The 12820-nt window shown below is 39.8% G+C and overlaps 2 protein-coding genes across 2 annotated transcripts in view; one reads left to right on the top strand and one right to left on the bottom strand.

Annotated features, from left to right (window-relative positions):
- Positions 1-12820, bottom strand: part of LOC131272249 (lysophospholipase-like protein 1) — a 186943-nt gene that overhangs the window by 102939 nt on the left and 71184 nt on the right. The gene's annotated exons all lie outside the window — the stretch shown is intronic.
- Positions 2916-11775, top strand: LOC131260402 (uncharacterized). Its single transcript, XM_058262115.1, has 9 exons — positions 2916-3125; positions 4237-4468; positions 4581-4717; positions 4805-5102; positions 7940-7985; positions 9616-9730; positions 10776-11007; positions 11089-11225; positions 11305-11775. Exons 1-9 carry the CDS (start codon positions 3056-3058, stop codon positions 11613-11615), a joined length of 1578 nt encoding a protein of 525 aa, XP_058118098.1. The 5' UTR covers positions 2916-3055; the 3' UTR covers positions 11616-11775.

Below are 12820 nucleotides of genomic sequence, written 5' to 3'. Positions count from 1 at the left end.
ATATATAAATACATATATATACATCGCCGGCGGAGGAGTCTCAGCCCAGACTTCGATTGAGTTAATCCGAAAATTGACAGCTAATTTCGATCGGATTAATTCGATCGAAGTCCGTGCTGAGGATGAAAACTTTAAAACAGGCTAGATGATATCGGGCAAGTTCATTCAGTTTTTTAGCAAAAGATGTATTGCCTCCCTGTTCTTCATGTAAAAACCACATAATATTTTTTTATTGGTCATATATACTGTCTTATGTAGTCGGTCACAAGGTGTCCACTTTGAACTCCGGTTCATAGCCGTAATACCTCGCATTGATACGGAATACGGATGAAAGACGTGCGTGGTGCACGAAACGGTTTTGAAAACATGTTTTGCAAAAATAATCAGAAACATCCGACTAAATGCTGTGAAATAATTCATGTTTGAATTTGTATGAGAATATATTGGACATGGTGTCCGTCTCGAAATGTAAACCAACCAAATAATACACACAGGTGTTTGGAAGACCCCCACACCACGTACAGTCAAACTTCAATGACGTCTGACGGCGTTGGAGTGTTCTAACGAATGCTCAATCCGCAAAAAAAGACTCACACGATACACTCTTAATGGAACAAGCATTCTCGTAGATGATTATCCGGTTTCCTAAACAGACCAGGGCACAAACTTGAGAACTAGAAAAAGTTCACCGGCAGCGTCCGTTATGCCCGTCGAAACATTTCCGACTGTGAGGTTCGTTGAGCCTATATGAGAATCATGCGGAACATTGATAATTACCTAAGCATTTACCTCCTATTGTTTGGCGATTTTTCACGGTGAGAAATTAGTTTGAATGATCATACTACAAACACTTTATATTGATTGCGCAAAAAATGAACTAAGGGCAATCCGGTCGATTACAGCGTCGTCAAGGTACAATTTAGTGGAATAAATCGGTTAAAAAATTCGCACTTCCTTACCTCTTATTTTCATCTTTTGAAATTAACCCTTTTAATCAGTGTGATACGGGATACTTTACTGTGGTAGTTTGATCTGCCGAAAATGTGTTGAGAAAAATTTAATAACTTCCTTAATGGTTAATTTTAAAACAGATTGCCATTAGTTGGCGCTGAACATATTGCAATTAGCAAACTACAACTACACAGCAACAAATTAGAAGTTCCAGTTCAGGAAACAACGTTATGGCTGTCCATTTCCGGCTAACGCTAGGTTAGTAGCGCTAAACAGTTAGTTCAGCAGTTGTTAACCTCGAAACACAGCTATCCGGTTGTAAAGAGTGACGTCGGCCATTTAGGAAAAAAAATAAACAGTCTACTCGTAAACCATGAGACTCACCAGTCAAGATCAGACCGTCGATCACAGTACTAAGCTCAATAGAAGGCAAAAGTTCAACGCCCTACAGCACTATCGGGGGCTCATCGTTTGTAGTGTTTGCATACTATAGCGAGCAGACATCCGTCGTCAAGGTTTTTCTTCTCCTCTCGAACATAGCCATAAGATGACTACAGACTCGTGCTTTTTCCGTCTCTTCAATGATCAATAAAGTGTCGTGCTTCCCACTCAAAATTTATCGCTCGGCATACCTTGGGATTTTGAAAAAATTGTGGATGGAGGTGAAAGATGGCCAAGTTTTTTTAAGTTCTCTTGTATTTGTTTGCAGCCTCACTACAGATTCGAATTCTTCACCTGCACAATGGTTCAATACTTCTCAGGATGAGCTCGGAAGTTTAAGCATGAAGAAAAAAATGTTTGATTAAGAAATAATTACATGAAATAATTACATGAAATTTCCAAATGTTGATAAAATGATCACATAAACAGGGTGTGTTCCCATTCCAAGGAAGAGTTTCTCTGAGTCATATGTATATAGAAATTTTTATTAAATTAAATTAAATTTTATTAATAAAATTTATTGTTTGTCAAGTCAGTCTTAAAACTGGTTTTCTGTCTAAGGGCGAGTTAGTTAGAGTAAAAATCGAATTGAACTTTAATTTATTATCATGAGCGTGCTCTTCATCCGTTTCTGTTCTACGTCATCTACGAGTGAAAATACTCTCAGCCTCAGCACGGACTTCGATCGAATCAATCCGGTCATATCCGATCGTATAATATATAATATATGAAGTATTCGCTACTACAGATGCATTACATCCACAACCAGCCATATTCCATGTAGCAGTTCTTTAAAACATAATTCTCGTAACTTTTAGTTTGTTTAAACACTCCAAGACTAATAGCTTTTCGAAAACATTCGGTCCAAAAACTTCATAAAAAGGACATACAAAAAAAAATAGAAATAAATGAATTTCCATACATATTACAGCCTTGGCACGGACACAAACATATTACAGCCTTAGTATGGACATCGATCGAATTAATCCGATCCGAGCTGCCAAATTTCATGCATATCACGTCGAAGAAACCCTTGGGCATGTGTAGTATGAACGATGCTGTATGCATTTTCGTAGATCTAAAATTCGTTCGAAGTCCGTGCCAAGGATTATACTGATTTATATTTTATTTTTGGTTATATAGCAATCTGTTATGACAAGACCAAGTATATTGTTTCAGTTTTCTCAACATACTCTAACCTTTAGTAACAAACAAACGCAAAAAAAGTCAAGCTCATACGCTATCAAAACCCCATAGTGAAACGCGGCTGATACAACTAACGGCAAGCGACCTCTTGATAACTCACTTCAAAGTTCGTACCGTAAACGAGAATTCTGTTGGAGCCTCGTTCTCACCACCGTCCACCATGGCAGGCTCCGCAGCATCCGTAGACACCGATGTAGTGGTGTTGGTTCCTTACGATGATTTTTGTTCTGACTTGGATTACTAACGGATATTATGCCCGGTTTCCAACACCTTTGTTTCAGCGTCAAATTCCGCTCGCTTCGCAACGGTATGGCGAGCACATATAAGACCATGGTGTACGCTACTTGCAGGCACCAGTCCGTATCGTGCAATCAGTGCTGATCGTCTAACGCTGAGAAACATATCATCTCAGCGGTCAGTTGTGTGGCTTAGTTTGATTTAAAAAGCGCTCATAATTATGAAGCCCCTTGCAGTTGCCCTACTATTGGCCACCGCCATCGTCAGCGTTAGCCAGGCCGCTAAATTCCGTAAGTATCAGGATCAGTGCATAGGTTTTTTTTATTTTATTTTACTCTTTTAAAATCGTTCACTCATGATCGGGCTTTGATAACGCACATGGATCTCCGAATGTGCGATGTGCCGTATTAAAAAAAATATTTGGAGAAGCAGCTTCCGCGGCTGTTTGTCCACACGTTCTTTAGGCCGGTTCGTGCCCTTGAAAGGCCTTCACAGTTAGCGATACCTTCTCTTCTTGGCAACAGGTGGCGCCGATACCTGTGGGTGACACTAATAGCTTTGGCACACGCAACAGCACGCGTACTGTACACAAGAGCCGTTCAATGGTGGTCAAAAATTACAATCCATTTTTTATCTAACTTAAATGTGTGTATCGTACGTGGCCAAATTAGTCATCAATAAGAGCTTGATGACGCCATTGACGTCACAAGCATGGTGATCTTCTAAATAAATTTGTCAATATTGACTGATTGCTCAAAATATTGACCAACGTTTACTTTGGTATTTCGATGGACAGGGCCTGCGGTGGACAGGGATAGATAGCAATTAAAAAATCCCCGTAATAATAAACCCTTTTTTGAATAGTGCAATTTTCAAAAAAAAAATTATGATAGCTTCATCATCCTTAAGACATTCAAATCTCCATCCAGTGAAACTTTGTAACGTTGCGTGATGGAAAAACTTCGCAACTCGTTACTGAACACACTTCTAATTGAACTAAATCCATACACGCGCCGAACCCACAGGCGCTCGTGGTGCGGTACGGTGCAATTTAAATAATGCGCTTCCCATTAGCCAAACGAACTTGTTGTTTTATATAAACGTTGCTTTAACGACTCACTAGCGCATAGCCCGTAACGTTTATCATTCGAATGGGCCATGTGACCGGATGAAACTGTAACACGTGCGGTTAATTGTGATATTAACATTTTATTTGCTGTAAAATAATGACCAAAGCTTCGTTCCTTGCCTCACAGTAAAAACTTCGATTGATTGCTGGTAGAATTAGCATAATCCTGCCACCCTAATACACATATCGTTATGCAAATGAAGCGTCACGCATGTATCGTCGGTTTTTATTGTTCTATCATGAACCTGGGTTTTTTGCGTTTCCATTTCCAGCTGCCTCCTTTTCGCGCTGCAAACAGGAGGATGGCACCTGTCTACTGGAAGCCATAACGGCTACTTTCCGGAATTTCTACAAGGGTGTGCCGGAGATCGGGCTGGTGCCGCTGGATCCGCTACGGATCGACAAGATGGACATCGTGCAGGGCGACGGACCGATTAACATCGTGTTAAACTTCCGGAAGGTGGATCTAACCGGATTCCGGGAAGCCGAGATTAAGAAAGCCAGGTATAAAAAACTAAGACATAAAATATTATATGTTATCTCAAGGCAATTCATAACGCTCTGAGGATGATCGTGTGTCTCGACACTCTTCAACATACTTTCACGCAATTTGTAGCGGATTTACTCCCAACCCAACCAAAATGGAACTCAACTTGCTCGTTCCGGTGGCATCGCTCGTCGGTGGCTACAAGATCAACGGCAAAGTGCTGATCCTCCCCATTCAAGGCGAAGGCTCCAGCAACATGACGATGGGTAAGCATCGCGACACAAGCTACAACTTATGGCCATCACGATTTGTTTCATTCCTCCTCCTCACCTTCCCCCCCGACCCCTTCCTAGCAAACTGTGACATCAGCCTGAAATGGACCGGCAAGCTGGTGGAAAAGAGCGGCAAACAGTTCTACCAGATCGACAAGTTTAAGGTGCATTTTGACACCACGCGGTTCTACATGGACTTCACGAACCTGTTCAATGGAGACAAGGCGCTCGGCGATAATATGAACGTATTCCTGAACGACAACTGGCAGGATATTTTGAAGGAACTGAAGCCCGCAATCGCGGCGGCCTTTACGCAGATTTTCGAGTCCGTTATTGGCAACGTTTTCAGCAAGGTGCCGTACAGTGAGCTGTATTTGGCGTAACGAAATAAGCTTTATTACTGGGAATAAGTTCAAGATGCACAAAGCAATAAATTAACTTGACTATAATTTACGTGGATTTATTAAATGGTGGGCGATGAACAAACTCGTCTTGCAAAAAAAAGAGAAAAACACAAATGACAATAAGAGAAGAAAACAAATTATCGATTGCAGAACTGTCTTTATTATTACAAATTCGAGATGCAAACTTAGCTAATATTTTATTGATGATTTACTTTGTTGGGATCTTAAACCACTCAAACAAATAGTCAATCAACAGCTAGTATCAACATTTTTGTTATAAGGATCCCATTAATGTAATTCTATTAATTTTGAAATAGTTTGTTGTGTATACGGGAGATCTTCGACAACCTAGCTATTACACTTGTTAGAAAAACAGCCCATAAACGCCGAGGCTCTCATCGATGTTACAGTAGTAGTATCATCACTAGTTTAGGAGTTGCGCAGCGGTAGCGCGAGGAAACACCACACCACAGGTGTGGGATCGAATCTCGAGTCTGGCACCCCCCGGTGTTACGAACGGCTGACCACCGATCTATAATATTACCGTCTTTCGGTCACCGAAAACTCTCCTCGGAGAGAGGCTTTCTCCCACTTGGGGATGTCGTGCCACATAAAAAAAAAGTATCAACACATTTAGTTGGATCCAGAAGCGGATCAATCCGTTCGGGGGCCCCAAGCGGTTGGATGAACGGGGGCCCTCCATACATTTCCATTGCTCTAAATGTTTCTATACCTGGCTAAAATTGAACTTATTTTTTACAACTGGTGGACCATAAATTGAGAACATTTTAAGTCAAACGGACATTATTAGATGAGAAAGAAGATTCATGAAAACATATTCTGGCAAGGTTTTAGGTGAAAATTAACAATGGTTAAGCAATACCAAAGTACATCTGTAATAACTTTGATCAAAGTATGTACAACCACTGTGAGAATAAGAAAAATCTGTAGTTACTGTTGCGATCTTGGATTTTCACCACGAGGCCCCCTTAAGCTTGGGGCTCCGCGGCCGCTCAGTCCGCTCATAGGTAGATCCGCCTCTGGTTGGATCCCTTTGTATTCTTGATAGTGGCTGCACATTATCAACCGATGGTGACTGGCGGTGGGAACTACAAACAGAGCGAAAATACCCTTTTACTTTCCGTAAAGTGGTGCCTCGTTAACCTTGTGGAACTCGACGATTTACCTTTGGAGGTGATTCCTCGGGACCGTTGTATGAAAGGAACAAGATCAGGTCCCTTAAGCAACCATCACATCATACCGATTAAAGTATCCATTAAGAAAGCAAACTAGCTTTCACCAGGAATAGAAAAAAAAACTCAAGATATTTGAATTGAGTAATTTCAATGAACGGTACATCAGTTTAGTACTTTAATAAGATATTAGTAAGGCCAATGAAAGTGGGCCTTAACAGAACCTTAACCATAGCCGACGAAACTATTGATGTTGGCATGTTTTTACATTCTTTGATAGCCTACTGGATCACTTTTTACCCCGATTGTCTTAAAAATGCTCGGAAGTTGCCTCAAAATGAACGTTAAGTACTGAAATTTCTCTCAGTCGTAGCCATGTATCGTCAGATTCGATACTACATACAAAATGGCCACGACGTCGATCGCCATGTAATCTCCAGCGCTATGAGGCGTGGTTTTTGTGCGGATGGCCCAAATCAACGCTCCCGTATAATAATGCACATCTTGTATAAACTTTTTCTCCACTATGTCGCCAGTTGAAGAACAATTTTGAAACGTTCTCTTTCGCTTCAGCTTGTGGTGCACGTTGAGCCCCAGTTTCATGGTCCGTAGTCGAAACTGTGGTTTTAATGAAAACTTTAATCATTTTTCATATGTGTAAAAATACTTACAAATCCACATCCGCCATATTCGGCGAACACGAAGTATTTCACATCATGGATAATGTTGGTAGTGCCTACAAACCATCAAACGTAATAGGTGGAGGTTTAAACTTAGGTTCTAGACATAATGATGCCGAAATCCAATATACGATAATATTTGTAACCACTGTCAACAAAACATTTGCATTCATCGGTAAATTATCGTCTAAACTTTGTCCATTAAACAATCATTAAAGAGCCCTATTCTAGGGATGCAACGTGATGCCAACAGAAATATAAAACATTTCCGACCTTTTCACTGACTGTCTTTTCACTAACTGCCTGTTCATAAGGTAAATATCTTGCAGAGATAAAACAGCAATATTCCATGCACAAGATATGGTATCAACATCAATTTATTAGCAACATCAATGGCATTGCATTTCCCGTTATCATTGATCAACATTTCCTGCTCCAAATGCGATTTCGCAAGTTGACCATGGTTGATACATAAAAACTTGTCTTGACTCGAGCCGCTATATCGGAGGCATGCATCTTCCGGTTTTCAAGGACGTCAACGTGTTATGCACAACTTCCTATAGATTTCTACTTGCATTTTCTTATGTGCGAGTGCAGGAGAATGTTGCCGCGGAAGAAAACACAATATAAATATATTTCGTTTTGCAGTGAAGTTCAGGTTCAATGTTATGAACGTTGGTTTTTTGTGTGGGATCCAGTTTACATTCTGTTCTTCTTTGGCGTACGTACACAGCTCCGGTAGATAATCTTTAAAAAAGAAGTTGTTGATTTCTCACATAACCACTATTTAAATTTACAATAACACAAATTTATTCGAAGCATAGTATTGTTAAAAACAACACTACTGTTAAAAACAAACGACAAAAAAGTGGAGTGAGGTTAAAAACAAAACGCCGATTTTTCATTAACCTTTTGTGACATGCCGACGACGTTGAGTAGTAAATTACCGGAACGATTTACCAACCTGATCGTCGGTCACTACTTGGTAACGTCTCCGATGGGTTGCTTGGAAGAATATATATCCCATCGTACAGGGGTCGGCAAAGTCTGACCCGCCAGCTGATCTAATTTGACCCTTAAGAAAATTTTACTGCAACATAAAAATAATACTATGAAGGGGACCTATGTATCAAACCTATGTTGAGGAAACTGGTGGCACTTATCATCATAAAATCTTAATTTTTTAACGATGTTTTTTAGTCAAAAATTTGCGTTCAAATTATACTTTATTTGACTTTTGTATCTTCTTTTCATTACTAACCGTACAACGTTCCAGTACAACGAAACAAATATAACTTTTATTGAAGTACAAATATCAACGAAAATAACATCGTATGGTTAAAATAGTTTTAAAAAAATTCAAATATTTTATCTTATACCACTGTTTCAAGTTACTTTACTATTTACAAAATTGACACTCTATTTCAAAATGGTTTAATATATATGTCTGCTAAACATTAAACCATCGGTAAAAGGACCGATCCATGCTTTCGGGTTGTTTTTCATCATCTTTGGAGCTTTGGATGAATCGCCTAGTCTAGTGGATCTATGGGCGGGCCGGATAAAATTGGTTGTCGGGCCGGATTTGTCCCGGCCGGGCTGGACTTTGCCGACCCCTGGTCTAGAACGACCTGTCTACCTATGACACATGACTCCACGAGTTGCTGCGGCCTGCGACACACCAGCTTTCCTAGTCATTTATTTCTAATCAATGTTATCGTCCCGGTTGTGGGCATTACCCCAAGGCGGTATCGCGCAATTAAGGCTTGATCCACTGATTTCCTTCTGGATGTTAGTAAAAATCCGGCCTATCAATGGCAATCCCAAAGAAATTCCAGGCGATCTCCGTTCTACCAACAACTATTCGTTTGCCGTGTGTATGATACAGATTCTAATGGTAAACCCCTATAGTCCGACTCTTACCGATGAAGTCATCAAATTGGAGTGACCTAGTCATTATTGTGAACCTTTCAATTGTGAGGTGCGCCTCAGAGCTCTGGAATAGTTTAGAAAATCCCTTAACACTACCACCACCCAGCTAACCCCTGCTGGGCGTGTGCCTGGCACGGAAGACATCGTCTAGAATGTCGAGAAGTGCGAGAAACTTAAGGGCATAGGATTACAGGCTCATAGACGCACGCCATGTCTGACGACGATAGCTCACCTCTAGGGGTTAGGATGTACACAAAAAAGGGTGACACCTATCCTGTCATTACTCACCACTTGCTCGAGAGTCTTTGTTTGTCTCAGCGCCAGGGCGCGTGCACCCCAGGGAAGGAAGGAGGGGGCGGGGATGGGAGGTCAGTTGATGTCCAGAAAAACGGCAAAGCTCATCACAACCAGTTCCGCGCCGGCTTTGACGTATGTCGCTAATGGCAGCGTACGATCGATCCAGACTGAACCGACCGGCCCGGCAGCTTTCGGTTGCTCGTAAGCTGACACGCGAACAAGAAGAAAACAAACATGTTGCGCACCGATATATAAGACTCTCCAGTGGCAGTCTGTGTTCTAGATTCACTTTACGCTTCGCGGTCATACGATCGGCTCCATTGGCGCGTAGTGTACAGGGCTAGTGGAATATTTGCTCCGTTTCCGTAGTCTTCAATTTTCTGAAGGTATCCGGATTCTTCTTCGTGACTGATATCAAGAACCAGAAAGCCAATATGCAAGCTTCGGTGGCTGTACTGATCGTTGGCACGTTGCTTGCTCCAGGAAGTGGACTTAAATTGCGTACGTATGCCAGAGTGGCGAACCTTCTATACTTTTTATAGAACTGCGTTAATAGTGTGATATTGAAAGTGGTTCCAAAGCATCCCCGATTCACTAAATCCGTGACCGTCTACACCAGCTGGTTTAAAACACGTTGCTACTTTCGTTCTCATCGATAGTGTTCAATCATCTTCACACACGTGCTGGTTGTTATGCATGTTTACGTATGGGGTGTTAAAAAGTATACATACAAAAATTGCTGTGATGTGTTTATCAGCTTGGGTTCTGTCCAGTTCTAGTGACTTTTTGAGAGTTTTTCTTATTGTTCCCTGTTGATGAAAGAAAAACTACCAAAAATTATTCTCGAATTCTACGTTACCAAATATTTGCTAGATCATTCTTATTACTGTACTCCAAGAAGGTCTGCATATTGCCTTACCAGACTAGTTAGAACTTACCATGTATCATACCAGTATTTTTTATTCATTTCATTAAATACATGTTTTAACAGTTCTTTATGTAAATAGAACATAAGTTAATTCATTAAATTAATTGAATTTAAAGAAAGATGTTTAATTAAATTTGCAGCATTTCTCGTACTTCCTTAACGTAAACCTACGTCAACAGTCTTGATTATCTTGCACATGTTGAAGTAATCAAACGGAACATCTCATGGCTTTAGACATTAAAGTACAGTCAAATTAGAAGCAGTCATCTTTTAACACGGGAACGTGATTGTGTATAATACAGTTGTATACAAAGTATAAGATGAATACTTTGTTTTATGCACACTACAATAACCATGATACCTTAAGTTAGTTGAATGAGTAGCTGTAAAACCCTACCATACCATAGTGTTTGAATTAAATCTTACAACAAAATTTCATATCACATAACTTTATGATTGTGATTTACAGAATAAAACAGAAGTCACGCTAGTTAAAATATATTGGGTATTCAACATGGTCTGTTGAATGAAAACATCCCATGTATTTTAATTTGGTCTTACGAAAAAATTACTTCATAATTTTATCAATCAATAATCAGTTTTATCGTTTGCGTCTAGCTCCATCATATACACGATGTAATCCCGGAGACGACCCATGCATCACTCAAGCTATAACGAACACATTCCACAACTTTAAGGATGGTGTGCCAGCACTTGGATTGGCCTCATTGGATCCTTTACGAATCGATGCAATGGACATTGTACAGGGCGACGGTCCTGTCGCTATTGAGCTGAACTTCAAAGATGTGGATATTTCCGGCTTCAAGGATGTCATCGTGAAAAAGGCCAAGTACGTAAAGCAGCTAATGTCTTGTATTTGTGGAATGAAAATGAAGAACCAAACAAGTAATTATTTATTACACTTTTGTAGAGGTTTCACGGAATCTCCGCATGTTATGGAGATGAATTTACTATTACCGGTAACTTCACTCATTGGTAAATACAAAATCAACGGTAAAGTGCTTATATTGCCTATTCAAGGTGAAGGGCACAGCAACATGACTATGGGTAAGGGGACATGGATTGTAAAAAATGCAAGCCACTACGACAAATGTTCATAATTTTAAATGGCTGATTTTCTCTTTAGTGAACTGTGACTTTACCATGAAGTGGAATGGAGCATTGGAGAAACGAAGCAACGGCAAGGAGTACTATAAGATGAACAAAATTAAAGCCACGTTGGACACCACGCGGTTCTACATGCAACTGACGAACCTGTTCAATGGCGACAAGCTGCTCGGCGATAATATGAACCAATTCCTAAATGACAACTGGGAAGATATTCTCAAGGAGCTAAAACCTGCAATTATTGCTTCTTTTACAAACATTTTTCGTGCTATAATTGTTAATGTTTTCGAGAACGTTCCTTACAATGAACTATTTCTATCCAAAGCCTAAATTATGTTAAGCGCAGAGTAATCAATACAACGAAATTGAATGACCTTAGTTTTGTACAGATTAAAAAAATATAATGGTAAATGTATTCCTAAACTATGGTACAACATGCTCCAAAACTTAATCTAAATTTCGTCAATAAATGGTTCCTTCAAGTAACTTATACATTTTTGCCATGCCGCTATTGATGACTTTCATATTATAGGTAATATACGTGGATAATTTATCTGATTTAAACAAGTTAAGTTGGGGGGGTCAACGACAGCCGAGCGGTAGCGCCGGTTAGAAAATCGGCCCATGAGCGCCGGGGCTCACCACCTCGACGGTTCGAATCCCAACCGAGACCGAACCCTCCCCTGTACGAGAGGACTGACTATCCACGTACAACAGGGAAACAAGTCTCGTAAGCCCTTAATGGGCAGGCATGACCAAGAGGTCGTTACGCCAAGAAGAAGAAAATAGTTAATGAACTTGAGTAAATTGTAATAGTGATTCACCCCTCTACATCAATTATTAACGTTCCGTACCGCATCACCCAAATATGGGTGACAGCAGTAACTAGTTCTAAAAAGTTTTTGACCCATAAATAAATGAAAATGCAACATAAAAATTATAGTTATATTAAAAATAAGTTATTTGGGAAGTTAAGTTTTTGCTTGGCCTTCGAAAACAATCGGATTAACAAATATTATAAACAAATTTTAATTAAAAACATTGTACTAAAAATTGTGCTAAAAACCCATGGTACGCAACGTGTTAGTACACCACTAGAACTAAGAGTTTTGGAAAAATATCGACATGCCAGTAATTTAAAAAACAACACAGTTACCAGGTTTTTTAAACCAACATATCAAGATGGCGGATGCGAGACTTACAAATTCACTAGTACACCTTAAAATACGTGGACCTTGAGCAATGAATGTTTTGTGTCAGTGCAGTAGTGATGAAAATTGAAGTTTTTGCAGAGAATCAAATCGTAAACTCCGATTTTCATGCGGTAAAAGAGAAAATATTACAACATAGTACGATTTAACATAGAATAGCATGACATTATACAGATTTAGCGCTTCCTTAAATATCAATAGCGGTTCCTTAAACCAGTTAAACTATGTGTTAATCGTTTAATCGTTACCGAATTATGCTTGTTAAATCTTCATTATGATAAACCAATTAAGTTTGATCTTGTGAATTTGTTACCAAAGAGGTCT

Source organism: Anopheles coustani, chromosome 3, assembly GCF_943734705.1.
Source record: "Anopheles coustani chromosome 3, idAnoCousDA_361_x.2, whole genome shotgun sequence".
NCBI lineage: Eukaryota > Metazoa > Arthropoda > Insecta > Diptera > Culicidae > Anopheles > Anopheles coustani.
Note: the sequence above shows the minus strand (reverse complement) of the source record. Positions and strands in the feature narration are given on the sequence as shown.

What these genes read in the sequence shown, in the direction of transcription:
- LOC131260402 (XM_058262115.1), top strand. Translation starts at nt 3,056, where the DNA reads ATGAAGCCCCTTGCAGTTGCCCTACTATTGGCCACCGCCATCGTCAGC. An exon ending in CTCCAGCAACATGACGATGG is followed by an intron (nt 4,718 to 4,804) that starts GTAAGCATCGCG and finishes ACCCCTTCCTAG; the next exon opens with CAAACTGTGACATCAGCCTG. An exon ending in AGGAAGTGGACTTAAATTGC is followed by an intron (nt 9,731 to 10,775) that starts GTACGTATGCCA and finishes GTTTGCGTCTAG; the next exon opens with CTCCATCATATACACGATGT.